Source organism: Sapajus apella, unplaced genomic scaffold, assembly GCF_009761245.1.
Source record: "Sapajus apella isolate SASKATOON/1434 unplaced genomic scaffold, GSC_monkey_1.0 scaffold5, whole genome shotgun sequence".
NCBI lineage: Eukaryota > Metazoa > Chordata > Mammalia > Primates > Cebidae > Sapajus > Sapajus apella.
Window position 1 is genome coordinate 41,485,981 of NW_022436945.1, and position 12,497 is coordinate 41,498,477.

At 40.9% G+C, this 12,497-nt stretch overlaps 1 protein-coding gene across 2 annotated transcripts in view; it reads left to right on the top strand.

Moving 5' to 3' along the window:
- The window catches only part of TMEM165 (transmembrane protein 165), a 39,258-nt gene that overhangs the window by 18,243 nt on the left and 8,518 nt on the right, over positions 1-12,497 (top strand). For both annotated transcript variants that reach the window (XM_032274244.1, XM_032274245.1), the window contains 2 exons: positions 10,008-10,183; positions 10,734-10,916. In XM_032274244.1, the coding sequence (XP_032130135.1) occupies positions 10,008-10,183; positions 10,734-10,916 (359 nt within the window). The remainder of the gene's footprint in view (positions 1-10,007; positions 10,184-10,733; positions 10,917-12,497) is intronic.

Genomic DNA, 12,497 nt, shown 5'->3' on the forward strand with positions numbered 1-12,497 from the left:
CTCCCACTGCTTCATTTGATGAGCCTAAGAAAATATATATAGGTAGATTACCCCATCATGTCTACCTGCAATAAAAATATACATTTAATATAATTGAATTTTAAAAGATATTGGAAATTTCTTCTAGTAAGTCTGAGTGTTAACTCTATGAATTGAGTTGTTATTACAAATTTAAATATATTACAAATTTAAACATTTTTTAAAAAATGGAACTAGAGCACTTAAAGAGATGATAGGGTTATATTTTATTCATTTATGTATTTTATTTTTTTAGAGACAAGGTCTTGCTCTGTCACTCACGCTAGAGTGTAGTGGCATGATCACAGCTCACTGCAACCTAGAACTCCTGGGCTCAAGTGATCCTTCCACCTCAGCCTCCTGAGTAGCAGGGACCATATGCTCATGCCACCATACCCAGCTAAATTTTTTGTTTTTTTGTAGTGGCAGGGCCTGACTGTGTTGCCCAGCTGATCTTGAACTCCTGGGCTCAGGCTATTCTTCCACCTCACCCTTCTGATGTACTGATACTATAGGTATGTGTGCCTGGCCCATCCTTTCACCTCATATTTTTTAAATTTTATTTTTTATTTATTTGTTTTGAGACAGAGTCTCACTCTGTCAACCAGGCTGGGGTGCAGTGGTGTGATCTCAGCTCGCTGCAACCTCCGCTTCCCTAGCTCAGGCAATTTTCCCGCCTCAGCCTCCCAAGTAGCTGGAACTACAGGCATGCGCCATCACGCCAGGCTACTTTTTGTATGTTTTGGTAGAGATGGGGTTTCACCATGTTGGCCAGCCTGGTCTCCAACTCCTGACCTCAAGTGATCCTCCCGACTCGGCCTCCCAAAGTGCTGGGATTACAGGCGTAAGCTACTGCCCCGGCCCATTATTTTACAATTTTTAAACATTTTATAGAAATAATTTTAAATTTACAACACAGCAAAAATAAAATAGTACAAAGAACAACATTCACCTGTTGTTAACATTTTATCTCATTTGATTTAGCATGTGTTCTATCTAAATTATAAATGTGTATACATATTGTTTAAATACCTTTCTATAATATGTACATATGTGCATAATTTATAAGCTATATAGTCGAACCAGCGCCAGCACCGCCACCAACCGTGAAAATAAACCACCGCGCTCCGCAGACGCGCCAGGCCCTGCCCCAGCCCCGCCAGGCCCCACCCCAGCCCCGCCGCTCTCACACCGCCCCCTCCGCCCGGGCTTCCCTCCACCCTCTGTCTGCCCACTTGCCAGCTCACAGCCGCTCTCTCCCCGCCCCTCACAGCAGCCTGCAGCCGCGCTCACTGCCACGGTCCACCCCGGCGCCCCGGGACCCATTAGTGACTAGCCCGCAGGCCCACCGCTACCCCTGCCTGGCGTCAGCCTGTCCGCAGCCCTGCCGACACTTGACCCAGCCCAGTCCCAACGCCCAGTACGGCCGCCCAGGGAGCCACGAGAGGCAGCTGCAGGTGGAGGAGGGAGAAGAGAGCCGAGCCGGCGGCCGGGGAGGCCCGGTTTTGAAGCTGCTTCTCTGCGGGAGTTAGGTCTCACCCAGTGCAATTTCTTTCTCTATGTACTTTGCGAATAAGTTTCAGAGCATCGCTTAACAGCCTATGGGTGAATTTGGCTTTCATTCATGAATGAGAGACCCAGTCTGAAAGCCAGCAACTACAAAGACGACAGGTGGATAAATCCATAAAGACAAGAAGAAACCAGCGCAAAAAGGATGAAAACACATGAAACCAGAACACCTCTTCTCCTAAAAGGGATCACAACGCCTCACCAGCAAGGGAATAAGGTTGGATGGAGAATGAGTGTGATGAAATGACAGAATCAGACTTCAGAAGGTGGGTAGTAAGAAACTTCTGTGAACTTAAAAACATGTTCTAACCCAATGCAAAGAAACTAAGAACGTTGAAAAAAGATTTGACGAAATGCTAGCGAGAATGGACAAAATAGGTAGGAATATATGTGAATTGATGGAGCTGAAAAACGCAACACAAGAATTTCGCGAAGCATGCATAAGTAGCAACAGCCAAATTGACCAAGCAGAAGAAAGGATATCAGAGGCCAAAGATCAACTCAATGAAATAAAACAGGAAGGCAAGAATAGAGAAAAAAAGGGTAAAAAGGAATGAACAAAGTCTCCAAGAAATGTGGGACTATGTGAAAAGACCTAATCTACGTTTGATAGGTGTACCTGAATGCGACGAAGAGAATGAATCCAAGCTGGAAAATACTCTTCAGGATATTATCCACAAAAACTTCCCCAACCTAGCAAGGCAGGCCAATATTCAAGTCCAGGAAATACAGAGAACACCACAAAGATGTTTGTCAGGAAGAGCAACCCCAAGGCACATAATCGTCAGATTCACCAGGGTTGAAATGAAGGAGAAAATACTAAGGGCAGCCAGAGAGAAAGGTCGGGTTACCCACAAAGGGAAGCCCATCAGACTCACAGCAGATCTCTCAGCAGAAACCCTACAAGCCAGAAGAGAGTGGGGGCCAATATTCAACGTCCTTAAAGAAAATAACTTTCAACCCAGAGTCTCCTATCCAGCCAAAGTAAGCTTCATAAGTGAAGGAAAAATAAAATCTTTTGTGAGCATGCAAGTACTCAGAGATTTCATCACCACCAGGCCAGCTTTACAGGAGCTCCTGAAAGAGGCTCTACACATACAAAGTAACAACCAGTACCAGCCACTCGAAAAACATGCCAAATGGTAAAGAGAATCAACACAATGAAGAATCTGCATCAACTAATGGGCAAAACAGCCAGCTAGCACCAAAATGGCAGTATCAAATTCACACATAACAATATTAACCCTAAATGTAAGTGGACTAAATGCCCCAATTAAGAGACATAGACTGGCAAATTGGATAAAAAGCCAAAACTCATCGGTGTGCTGTATCCAGAAAACCCATCTCACATGCAAGGATACAGAAAGGCTCAAAATAAAGGGATGGAGGAAGATTTACCAAGCAAATGGAGAGCACAAAAAGCAGGAGCTGCGATTCTCATCTCTGATAAATTAGACTTTAAAGCGACAAAGAAGGACATTACATTATGGTAAAAGGATCAATGCAACAAGAAGAGCTAACGATCCTAAATATATACGCACCCAATACAGGAACACCCAGATACATAAGGGAAGTTCTTAATGACTTACAAAGAGACTTAGACTCCCACACAATTATAGTGGGAGACTTTAACACCACATTGTCAATATTAGACAGATCAACCAGACAGAAAATTAACAAGGATATCCACAACTTGAACTCAGACCTGGACCAAGCAAACCTAATAGACATTTATAGAACTCTCCACCTCAAATCAACAGAATGTACATTCTTCTCAGCACCACATCACACCTACTCTAAAATTGACCACATAATTAGGAATAAATCACAACTCAGCAAATGCAAAAGAACGGAAATCATAACAAACAGTCTCTCAGACCACAGTGCAATTAAGTTAGAACTCAGAATTCAAAAACTAACCCAGAACCGCACAACTTCATGGAAACTGAACAACTTGCTCTTGAATGTTGACTGGATAAACAATGAAATGAAGACAGAAATAAAGGTGTTTTTCGAAACCAACGAGAATGAAGACACAACATACCAGAATCTCTGGGACACATTTAAAGCAGTCTTTAGAGGAAAATATATAGCAATAAGTGCCCACATGAGAAGCAAGGAGAGATCAAAAATTGACACCCTATCATCAAAATTGAAAGAGCTAGAGGAGCAAGATAAAAAAAAACTCAAAAGTCTAGCAGAAGACAAGAAATAGCTAAGATCAGAGCAGAAGTGAAGGAAGGAGATAGAGACACAAAAAAACCCTTCAAAAAATCAATATATCCAGGAGCTGGTTTTTTGAAAAGATCAACAAAATAGACCACTAGCCAGATTAATAAAAAAGAAAAGAGAGAATAACCAAATTGATGCAATAAAAAACGACAAAGGGGATATCACCACAGATTCCACAGAAATTCAAACCATCATCAGAGACTATTACAAACAACTCTATGCACATAAACTAGTAAACCTGGTAGAAATGGATAAATTCCTGGACGCTTGCCTCCTCCTAAGCCTAAACCAGGAAGAAGCCGAAACCCTGAACAGACCCATAACAAGGTCTGAAGTTGAGGCAGCAATTAAGAGCTTATCACCCAAAAAAATCCCAAGTCCAGACGGGTTCACAGCCGAATTCTACCAGACATACAAAGAGGAGCTGGTACCATTCCTTCTGAAACTATTCCAAACAATACAAAAAGAGGGAATTCTTCCCAAATCATTTTATGAGACCCACATCATCCTGATTCCAAAACCTGGCAGAGACTCAACAAGAAAAGAAAACTTCAGGCCAATATCCATGATGAACATAGATGCAAAAATCTTCAATAAAATACTGACAAGCTGATTGCAGCAGCACATCAAAAAGCTTATCCACCATGATCAAGTAGGCTTCATCCCAGGGATGCAAGTCTGGTTCAACATACGCAAGTCTGTAAACGTAATTCACCACATAAACAGAACCAAAGACAAAAACCACATGATTATCTCAATTGATGCAGAGAAGGCCTTTGACAAAATTCAACAGCCCTTTATGCTAAAAACCCTCAATAAGCTAGGTATTGATGGAACATATCTCAAAATAATAAAAGCTATTTACGAGAAACCAACAGCCAATATCATACTGAATGGGCAAAAACTGGAAGCATTCCCCTTGAAATCTGGCATTAGACAAGGATGCCCTCTCTCACCACTCCTATTCAATATAGTACTAGAAGTTCTAGCCGGAGCAATCAGGCAAGAAAAAGAAATAAAGGGCATTCAAATAGGAAAGGAGGAAGTCAAATTGTCTCTATTTGCAGATGACATGATTGTATATCTAGAAGACCCCATCGTCTCTGCCCAAAAGCTCCTGAAACGGATAAGCAACTTCGGCAGTCTCAGGATACAAAATCAGTGTGCAAAAATCACATGCATTCCTATACACCAATAACAGACTTAAAGAGAGCCAAATCAGGAACGAACTTCCATTCACAATTGCTACAAAGAGAATAAAATACCTAGGAATACAACTAACTAGGAGCGTAAAGGACCTCTTCAAGGAGAACTACAAGCCACTGCTCAACGAAATAAGAGAGGACACAAACAGATGGAGAAACATTCCATGTTCATGGTTAGGAAGAATCAATATTGTGAAAATGGCCATACTGCCCAAAATAATTTACAGATTCAACACTATCCCCATCAAGTTACCAATGACCTTCACAGAACTGGAAAAAACCACCTTAAACTTCATATGGAACCAAAAGGGAGCCCGCATAGCCAAGTCAATTCTAAGCAAAAAAAACAGTGGGAGGCATCACACTACCGGACTTCAAACTATACTACAAGGCTACAGTAATCAAAACAGCATGGTACTGGTACCAAAACAGAGATATAAAACAATGGAACAGAACAGAGGTCTTGGAGAAAACACAACACAACATATCTACAACCATCTGATCTTTGACAAACCTGACAAAAACAAGCAATGGGGAAAGGATTCCCTGTTTGATAAATGGTGTTGGGAAAACTGGCTAGCCATGTGCAGAAAGCAGAAACTGGACCCCTTCCTGACACCTTACACTAAAATTAACTCCAGATGGATTAAAGACTTAAACATAAGACCTAACACCATAAAAACCCTAGAAGAAAATCTAGGCAAAACCATTCAGGACATAGGTGTAGGCAAGGACTTCATAACTAAGGCACCAAAAGCATTGGCAACAAAAGCCAAAATAGACAAATGGGACCTAATCAAACTCCACAGCTTCTGTACAGCAAAAGAAACAGTCATTACAGTGAATCGGCAACCAACAGAATACCAAAAAATTTTTGCAGTTTACCCATCTGACAAAGGGCTGATATCCAGAATTTACAAAGAACTAAAACAGATTTACAAGAAAAAAACAAGCCCATTCAAAAGTGGGCAAAGGATATGAACAGATACTTTACAAAAGAAGACATACATGAGGCCAACAAACATATGAAAAAATGCTCATCATCACTGGTCATCAGAGAAATGCAAATCAAAACTACATTGAGATACCATCTCACGCCAGTTAGAATGGCGATCATTAAAAAATCTGGAGACAACAGATGCTGGAGAGGATGCGGAGAAATAGGAGCACTTTTACACTGTTGGTGGGAGTGTAAATTAGTTCAACCATTGTGGAAGACATTGTGGCGATTCCTCAAGGACCTAGAAATAGAAATTCCATTTGACCCAGCAATTCCATTACTGGGTATATATCCAAAGGATTATAAATCGTTCTATAAGGACACGTGCACATGAATGTTAATTGCAGCACTGTTTACAATAGCAAAGACCTGGAACCAACCCAAATGCCCATCGATGATAGACTGGACAGGGAAAATGTGGCACATATACACCATGGAATATTATGCAGATGTCAAAAATGATGAGTTTGTGTCCTTTGTAGGGACATGGATGAACCTGGAAACCATCATTCTCAGAAAACTGACAGAAGAGCAGAAGATCAAACACTGCATGTTTTCTCACTGGTGGGTGTTGAACAATGAGAACACATGGACACAGGGAGGGGAGCACTACACACTGGGGTCTGTTGGGGGGAAATAGGGGAGGGACGGTGGGGGGTGGGAAGTTGGACAGAGATAGCAAGGGGAGAGATGCCAGATGTAGGTGATGGGGAGGAAGGCAGCAAATCACACCGCCACGTGTGTACCTATGCAACAATCTTGCATGTTCTTCACATGTACCCCAAAACCTAAAATGCAATAAAATAAATAAATTGGGAAAAGAAAAAAAGCTATATAATGTGCACATATACACACAAAATTTAATGTATTTCATGTATTGATACAGTACTTGAATCTGACATCCATATTTTAATTTTGGATGACCTAATGTTCTTTTTTCTTTTTGAAAGGACATAAAATTTATTATTAGTTTCATGTAATTTAAGTGGATGTAACAGTCTTTTTTATTGTAAATATTTTGTCTCAACTGTTAAATCATATATCTTTATTTCTACATCTTCCTTCTTCTCTTTCACAGCTTTATTTAATTTTATAGATTTAACCATTTTATTTATAAATATATACACACACACATACACACACACACACTTTAAGTTCTGGGATACATGTGCAGAACATACAGGTTTGTTACATAGGTATACATGTGCCATGGTGGTTTGCTGCACCCATCAACCGGCCGTCTGGGTTTTAAGGCCTGCATGCATTACATGCTCTTACTTCCCTTGCCCCTGACTCCCCAATAATGTCCTTTATATCAGTGTTTTTCCCTTCAGTCGAGGTCAAGTGTTGTATTTAGTTATTTATTATCTTTTTAGTCTTTTAATCTGAAATATGTCCACAGCCTTTTAAAAAATGTTTTCTGACATCAACATTTTTGGGAGAATACAGTGTATCCCCCTCCTCCCATTCCAGGATTGGTCTGTTCCCCATTTTTCATTTATCTGATGTTTCATTATGGTTAGATTGAGGTAGGCATTCCTGACTAGAAAACTGCATAGCTGATACTGTGTCTCTCCAAGAATGTCTCATCTGGAAGCACATGGTGTCCATTTATCCCTCATTGGTGACATTATTTTTGGTGATCCAGTCAAGATTTCTTATCTGTGTTGTCTTTGTCTTCCCTTGCAACTAATATCTAACCTGTAAGGACATACGTAGCAACAGTACAAATACCCTCTTCCTCTTCAAAATTTCTCCTAAGATTTTGTGTCAATTGATGATTCTTGCATAATCTGAATCTTTTCTTGATGCTTGCAAAATGACAACTTTTAATTCTAGTACTTCCTGCATATTCATCAGTGAGCCTTGGCATTCTGCCAGCAAGAGAGTTCTCCTTCCTCTCCCGTTTGCGTTTTTACTATCAGTATAGACTCATGGATTTCTTTTTTCAGTGGTTTACAATTATTTAACTATTTTGTTGGTGAAATTATCCCACGTCAGGCCAGCGGGAGCCTCTCCAAGCTGTGTCCTGTGTCTTTGTGGCATGCTCCCATTTGTTTTTGCTCCTCACTCTCTAGTACAACAAGATGTTGCAGGTTCATCATGCACCTGCTCTGCCCAGTCCTGGAACTGGCCATTTTTCAGAGGAGCTTTGAGGAGCTTTTTAGTGGGGAATGGTATTAGAACCCAAGATCTAGGTGCAAGGTTACTGAGCTCGTTGTTACCGATGTCTTTGCCTCCTGCCTGTTTCAGTGTACAGAGCTAGAAAATACATTCCTGTATCCTGTGTGTACACATACGTATATACTAATACACATATATATATACAGACACACACACACGTACATTTAAATAGATGTGCACACAAACATAGGTTTGCTACGTTTCTAACCATGATTTTAAAATATTTTCTGAATGTAAATAATGTAGGGAATTATTTACATATAAGTTACACATTTAATTTTCAGGCAGATTTATTAGTGTTGCACCCATTTTATAAAAAGAGCTGGCTAAAGAGTAATTCATTCTCTCGCTCTCACTCTCTCTCTCTCCCCCTCCCTCTCTCTCCCCTCTCTCCCCTTCCCTCTTCCCCCCCTCTTCATTTTTTTTCTTTTCTTTCTTTTTTGAGATGAGAGTCTCACTCTGTTGCCTAAGCTGGGATGCGGTGACATGATCACAGCTCACTGTAGCTTCGACCTCCTGGGCTCCAGTGATCCTCCTACGTCAGTCCCCCTAGTAGGCTGGGACCACAGGCACGTGCCACCACGTCAGGCTATTTTTGTATTTTTGTTTTTTGTAGAGACAGGATTTCGCCATGTTGACCAGGCTGGTCTCAAGCTCCTGGGCTCAAGTAATGCACCCGACTCAGCCTCCCAAAGTGCTGGGATCGTAGGTGTTGGCCACCGTGCCTGGCCAGAGTAAATTGTTCTTATTAGATATGTATGGTCGTGTTCTCTGTTCCTTACATAATGGTTTTAGTTTGTTTATGAGACAGGGTCTCACTGTGTTTCCCAGGCTAGTCTCAAACTTCTAGGCTCAAGCAGTACTTCTACCATGGCCTCCGAGATAGCTGGAATTAATGCCACTTCGGCCAGCTAAATTTTTAAGTTTTAATTACTGAATTAGTATTACTGAGGTACTTGTGTTTCACTGTTAGGACTTGAGTTCTTGATATAATTCCAAGCATCATTTTTTATATAACTTACACAAATGTCTTTGTTTTCGTTAGTGGGAAAGAGTGGTACTGAATGTTTGAGCCTGTTGTAACATTATTTTAATATATAAGGAATTTTTAGTTTTTTTTTTCCATCAGATGTACTTATTTTAAATAGTTACAAAGGAGCAGAGTTTGAAACTTGCTATGTGAGAATCTTGTCATGATTCTTGACTAGAAGTTTGTAATTTAAAGATTTGTGAAAAAATACCACTAATATGAAAGTGGTGTGGTTTCCAGGTTATAAAAATTTCAGCTCTTGGCCGGGCGTGGTGGCTCACGCCTGTAATCTCAGCACTTTGGGAGGCCGAGGCAGGCGGATCACCTGAGGTCAGGAGTTCAAGACCAGCCTGGCCAACGTGGTGAAACCCTGTCTTTAAAAAAAAAAAAATTCAGCTTTTTAGAGGGCCTCAAAGCTAACCTCTATCTTGGGTACTATGCCTTGTACAATATAAGGCCAAGCCAGCCTCTGGCTGAGCATGCCGGAAAGGAGTTCATTATCTTATTTAACATCTCTGTGGAAGATGTGCAGTCTTCAGCTAGACCACTGGCTTCTGAGTAAGCTGTGTTAGACCTGGGCTAGACCTAAGGATTTATTATTGGTGGAGGGAAAGGAGTAGAAATATTTGAGGTTATTACATATTAGATTAGCTTCTAATGTGAACCATTTTTCTTTTACCAGTGGTAAATTATATTTCTGAAGTTAACTGTTTCTTTAGTCGGTTGTGATACACACTCATTAACAAACATACTGTTGCATTTTTTCCAGTTTTGTTTGGCTATGCCACCACAGTCATCCCCAGGGTCTATACATACTATGTTTCAACTGTGTTATTTGCCATTTTTGGCATTAGAATGCTGCGGGAAGGATTAAAGATGAGCCCTGATGAAGGTCAAGAGGAACTGGAAGAAGTTCAGGCTGAATTAAAGAAGAAAGATGAAGAAGTAAGCCATGGCACTGTTGATCTGGACCAAAAAGGCACTCAACTAGGAATAAACACTCTCCAGAGGGTTCTCAGTGGCCCCATCTGTGTGATATGCGTGGGCTACACAAAAGTAGCTTATTTTGCTTAGTTCTGGTCGTAGAGCTGTTTGTGATCTCATACGGGGTTGGTTTGAATGTAGTAGAGAAAGGAAGCTGAGAGATGAATCTTGAACACAGGTAATCAGTTTCCTTAGTTAGATTGAAAAGCAGGAGCTGTATTTTACAATTTTACATGTTAACTCCCATCGTGTCTAGGATAGTAAGTGGGCAGAGCAGTAAATACTGTGTGGTTTGTTCAGCTGAGGAGAAACAGAAGAATTGAGACTATAGCCTTTGTCTGCTGTGTGAGACCAGTGGTTCAGACAGGAGGTTTGGGGGTCACATAAACGTAGTTTCTTTGGAGCATATTTCATAGAATTTAAACATTTTAAAAAAGAAAAATCAAGTGATTTGTGTGCTATTTTGATTTGTTTCCTATGCTTACTTTCATTTGTTTATTATTTATTTTAGTTTCAACGAACCAAACTTTTAAATGGACCAGGAGATGTCGAAACAGGAACAAGCACAATAGTACCTCAGAAAAAGTGGTTGCATTTTATTTCACCGATTTTTGTTCAAGCTCTTACATTAACATTCTTAGCAGAATGGGGTGATCGCTCTCAATTAACTACGATTGTATTGGCAGCAAGAGAGGTAAGTGTATTTAAGAGAAGACTGTTTAAAGTGAAACGTAATTAATATTACTTTGTTCCAGAAAACACTGGATGTGGTCAGAGTGGGCCAAGGCATTCCTTCACGTGCTACACTATTTTACATCTGATAATTCTGCCACTCTGTAAAATTGGCCTTCTCCCAGTTGCTGCTCTCTGCAGATGAAATTCTTGTATCCAAGCTCAGTTAGGCTCCTTTCAATCATCCTCTTCCCATTGGTTTTGCCAAAATGATGCTGTGATACTTGTCATCTTGACTTGATTTTTTTTCTTATCATAAAACTTCTTTTTAAATAGTTGCTGAGAATATAAATCAGTATAATATTATTGAAGGTCATTTTGGTGTTAAATATCTAAAGCCTTAAAGATGTATAGCTAGCTGGGCATGGTGGTATGCCCCTGTAGTCCCAGCTACTCAGGAGGCTGAGGTGGGAGGATTGCTTGAGCCTGGGAGGTTGAGGTTGCAGTGAGCTGTGTTCATGCCACTACACTCCAGTCTGGGTGGCAGAGAGACCCTGTCTCAAAAAAAAAAAAAAAAAAAAGTGTATAGCTTTTAGTTAATCTGTTACACTAAAGAAATTGAGTGTTGTACAGACTACTTATAATTATTGCAGCTTAGTAGAAATTTGGAAACAGCCTAATAGTCCAGCAGAAAATTGGTTCAACTATTTACAGATCTCTGTATAGCTCTTAGAATATTCACTCTTCAACATCATTTCAGTGACATGGAGAAATTTTAAAAGGAGATTTACTTTTAAAATATAAAAAGAAGGCCAGGCGTGGTAGATCACACCTGTAATCCCAGCACTTTAGGAGGCCAAGGCGGGCAAATCACCTGAGGTTAGGAGTTCGAGACCAGCCTAGCCAACATGGTGAAAGCCCATCTCTACTAAAAATACGAAAAATTAGCTGAGTGTGGTGATGCGTGCCTGTAATCCCAGCTGCTCGGGAGGCTGAGGCAGGAGAATGGCTTGAACCTGGCAGGCGGAGGTTGCAGTGAGCCGAGATGCCACCACTGCACTCCAGCCTGGGCAACAGAATAAGACTCCATCTGGAAAAAAAAAAAAAGTTGAAGGCCAGGACTAAGATAGATGGGAAAGGCTATTTTGTCAGAGAAGCCTCAGAAATGCTGTATTTTGGGGGCAAAAAAGGAACTTTGATTTTCATTTGTTTCCTTTAAAACAAACTTTCTTTAAAAATATCACTTTAATTAGCTGGGCATGGTGGCAGCCACCTGTAATCCCAGCTACTAGGGAGGCTGAGATTTCAGTGAGCGGAGATCGTGCCACTGCTCTCCAGCCTAGGTGACAGAGTGAGACACTGTCTTAAAAAGTTATATATATGGCCGGGCGTGGTGTCTAACATCTGTAATCCCAGCACTTTGGGAGGCCAGAGAGGGTAGATCAGCTGAGATCAGGAGTTCTAGACCATCCTGGCCAACATGATGAAACCCCATGTCTACTAAAAATACAAAAAAATTAGCTGGGCATGGTGGCACATGCCTGTAGTCCCACCTACTCAGGAGGCTGAGGCAGGAGAATTGCTTGAACCCAGGAGGCAGAGA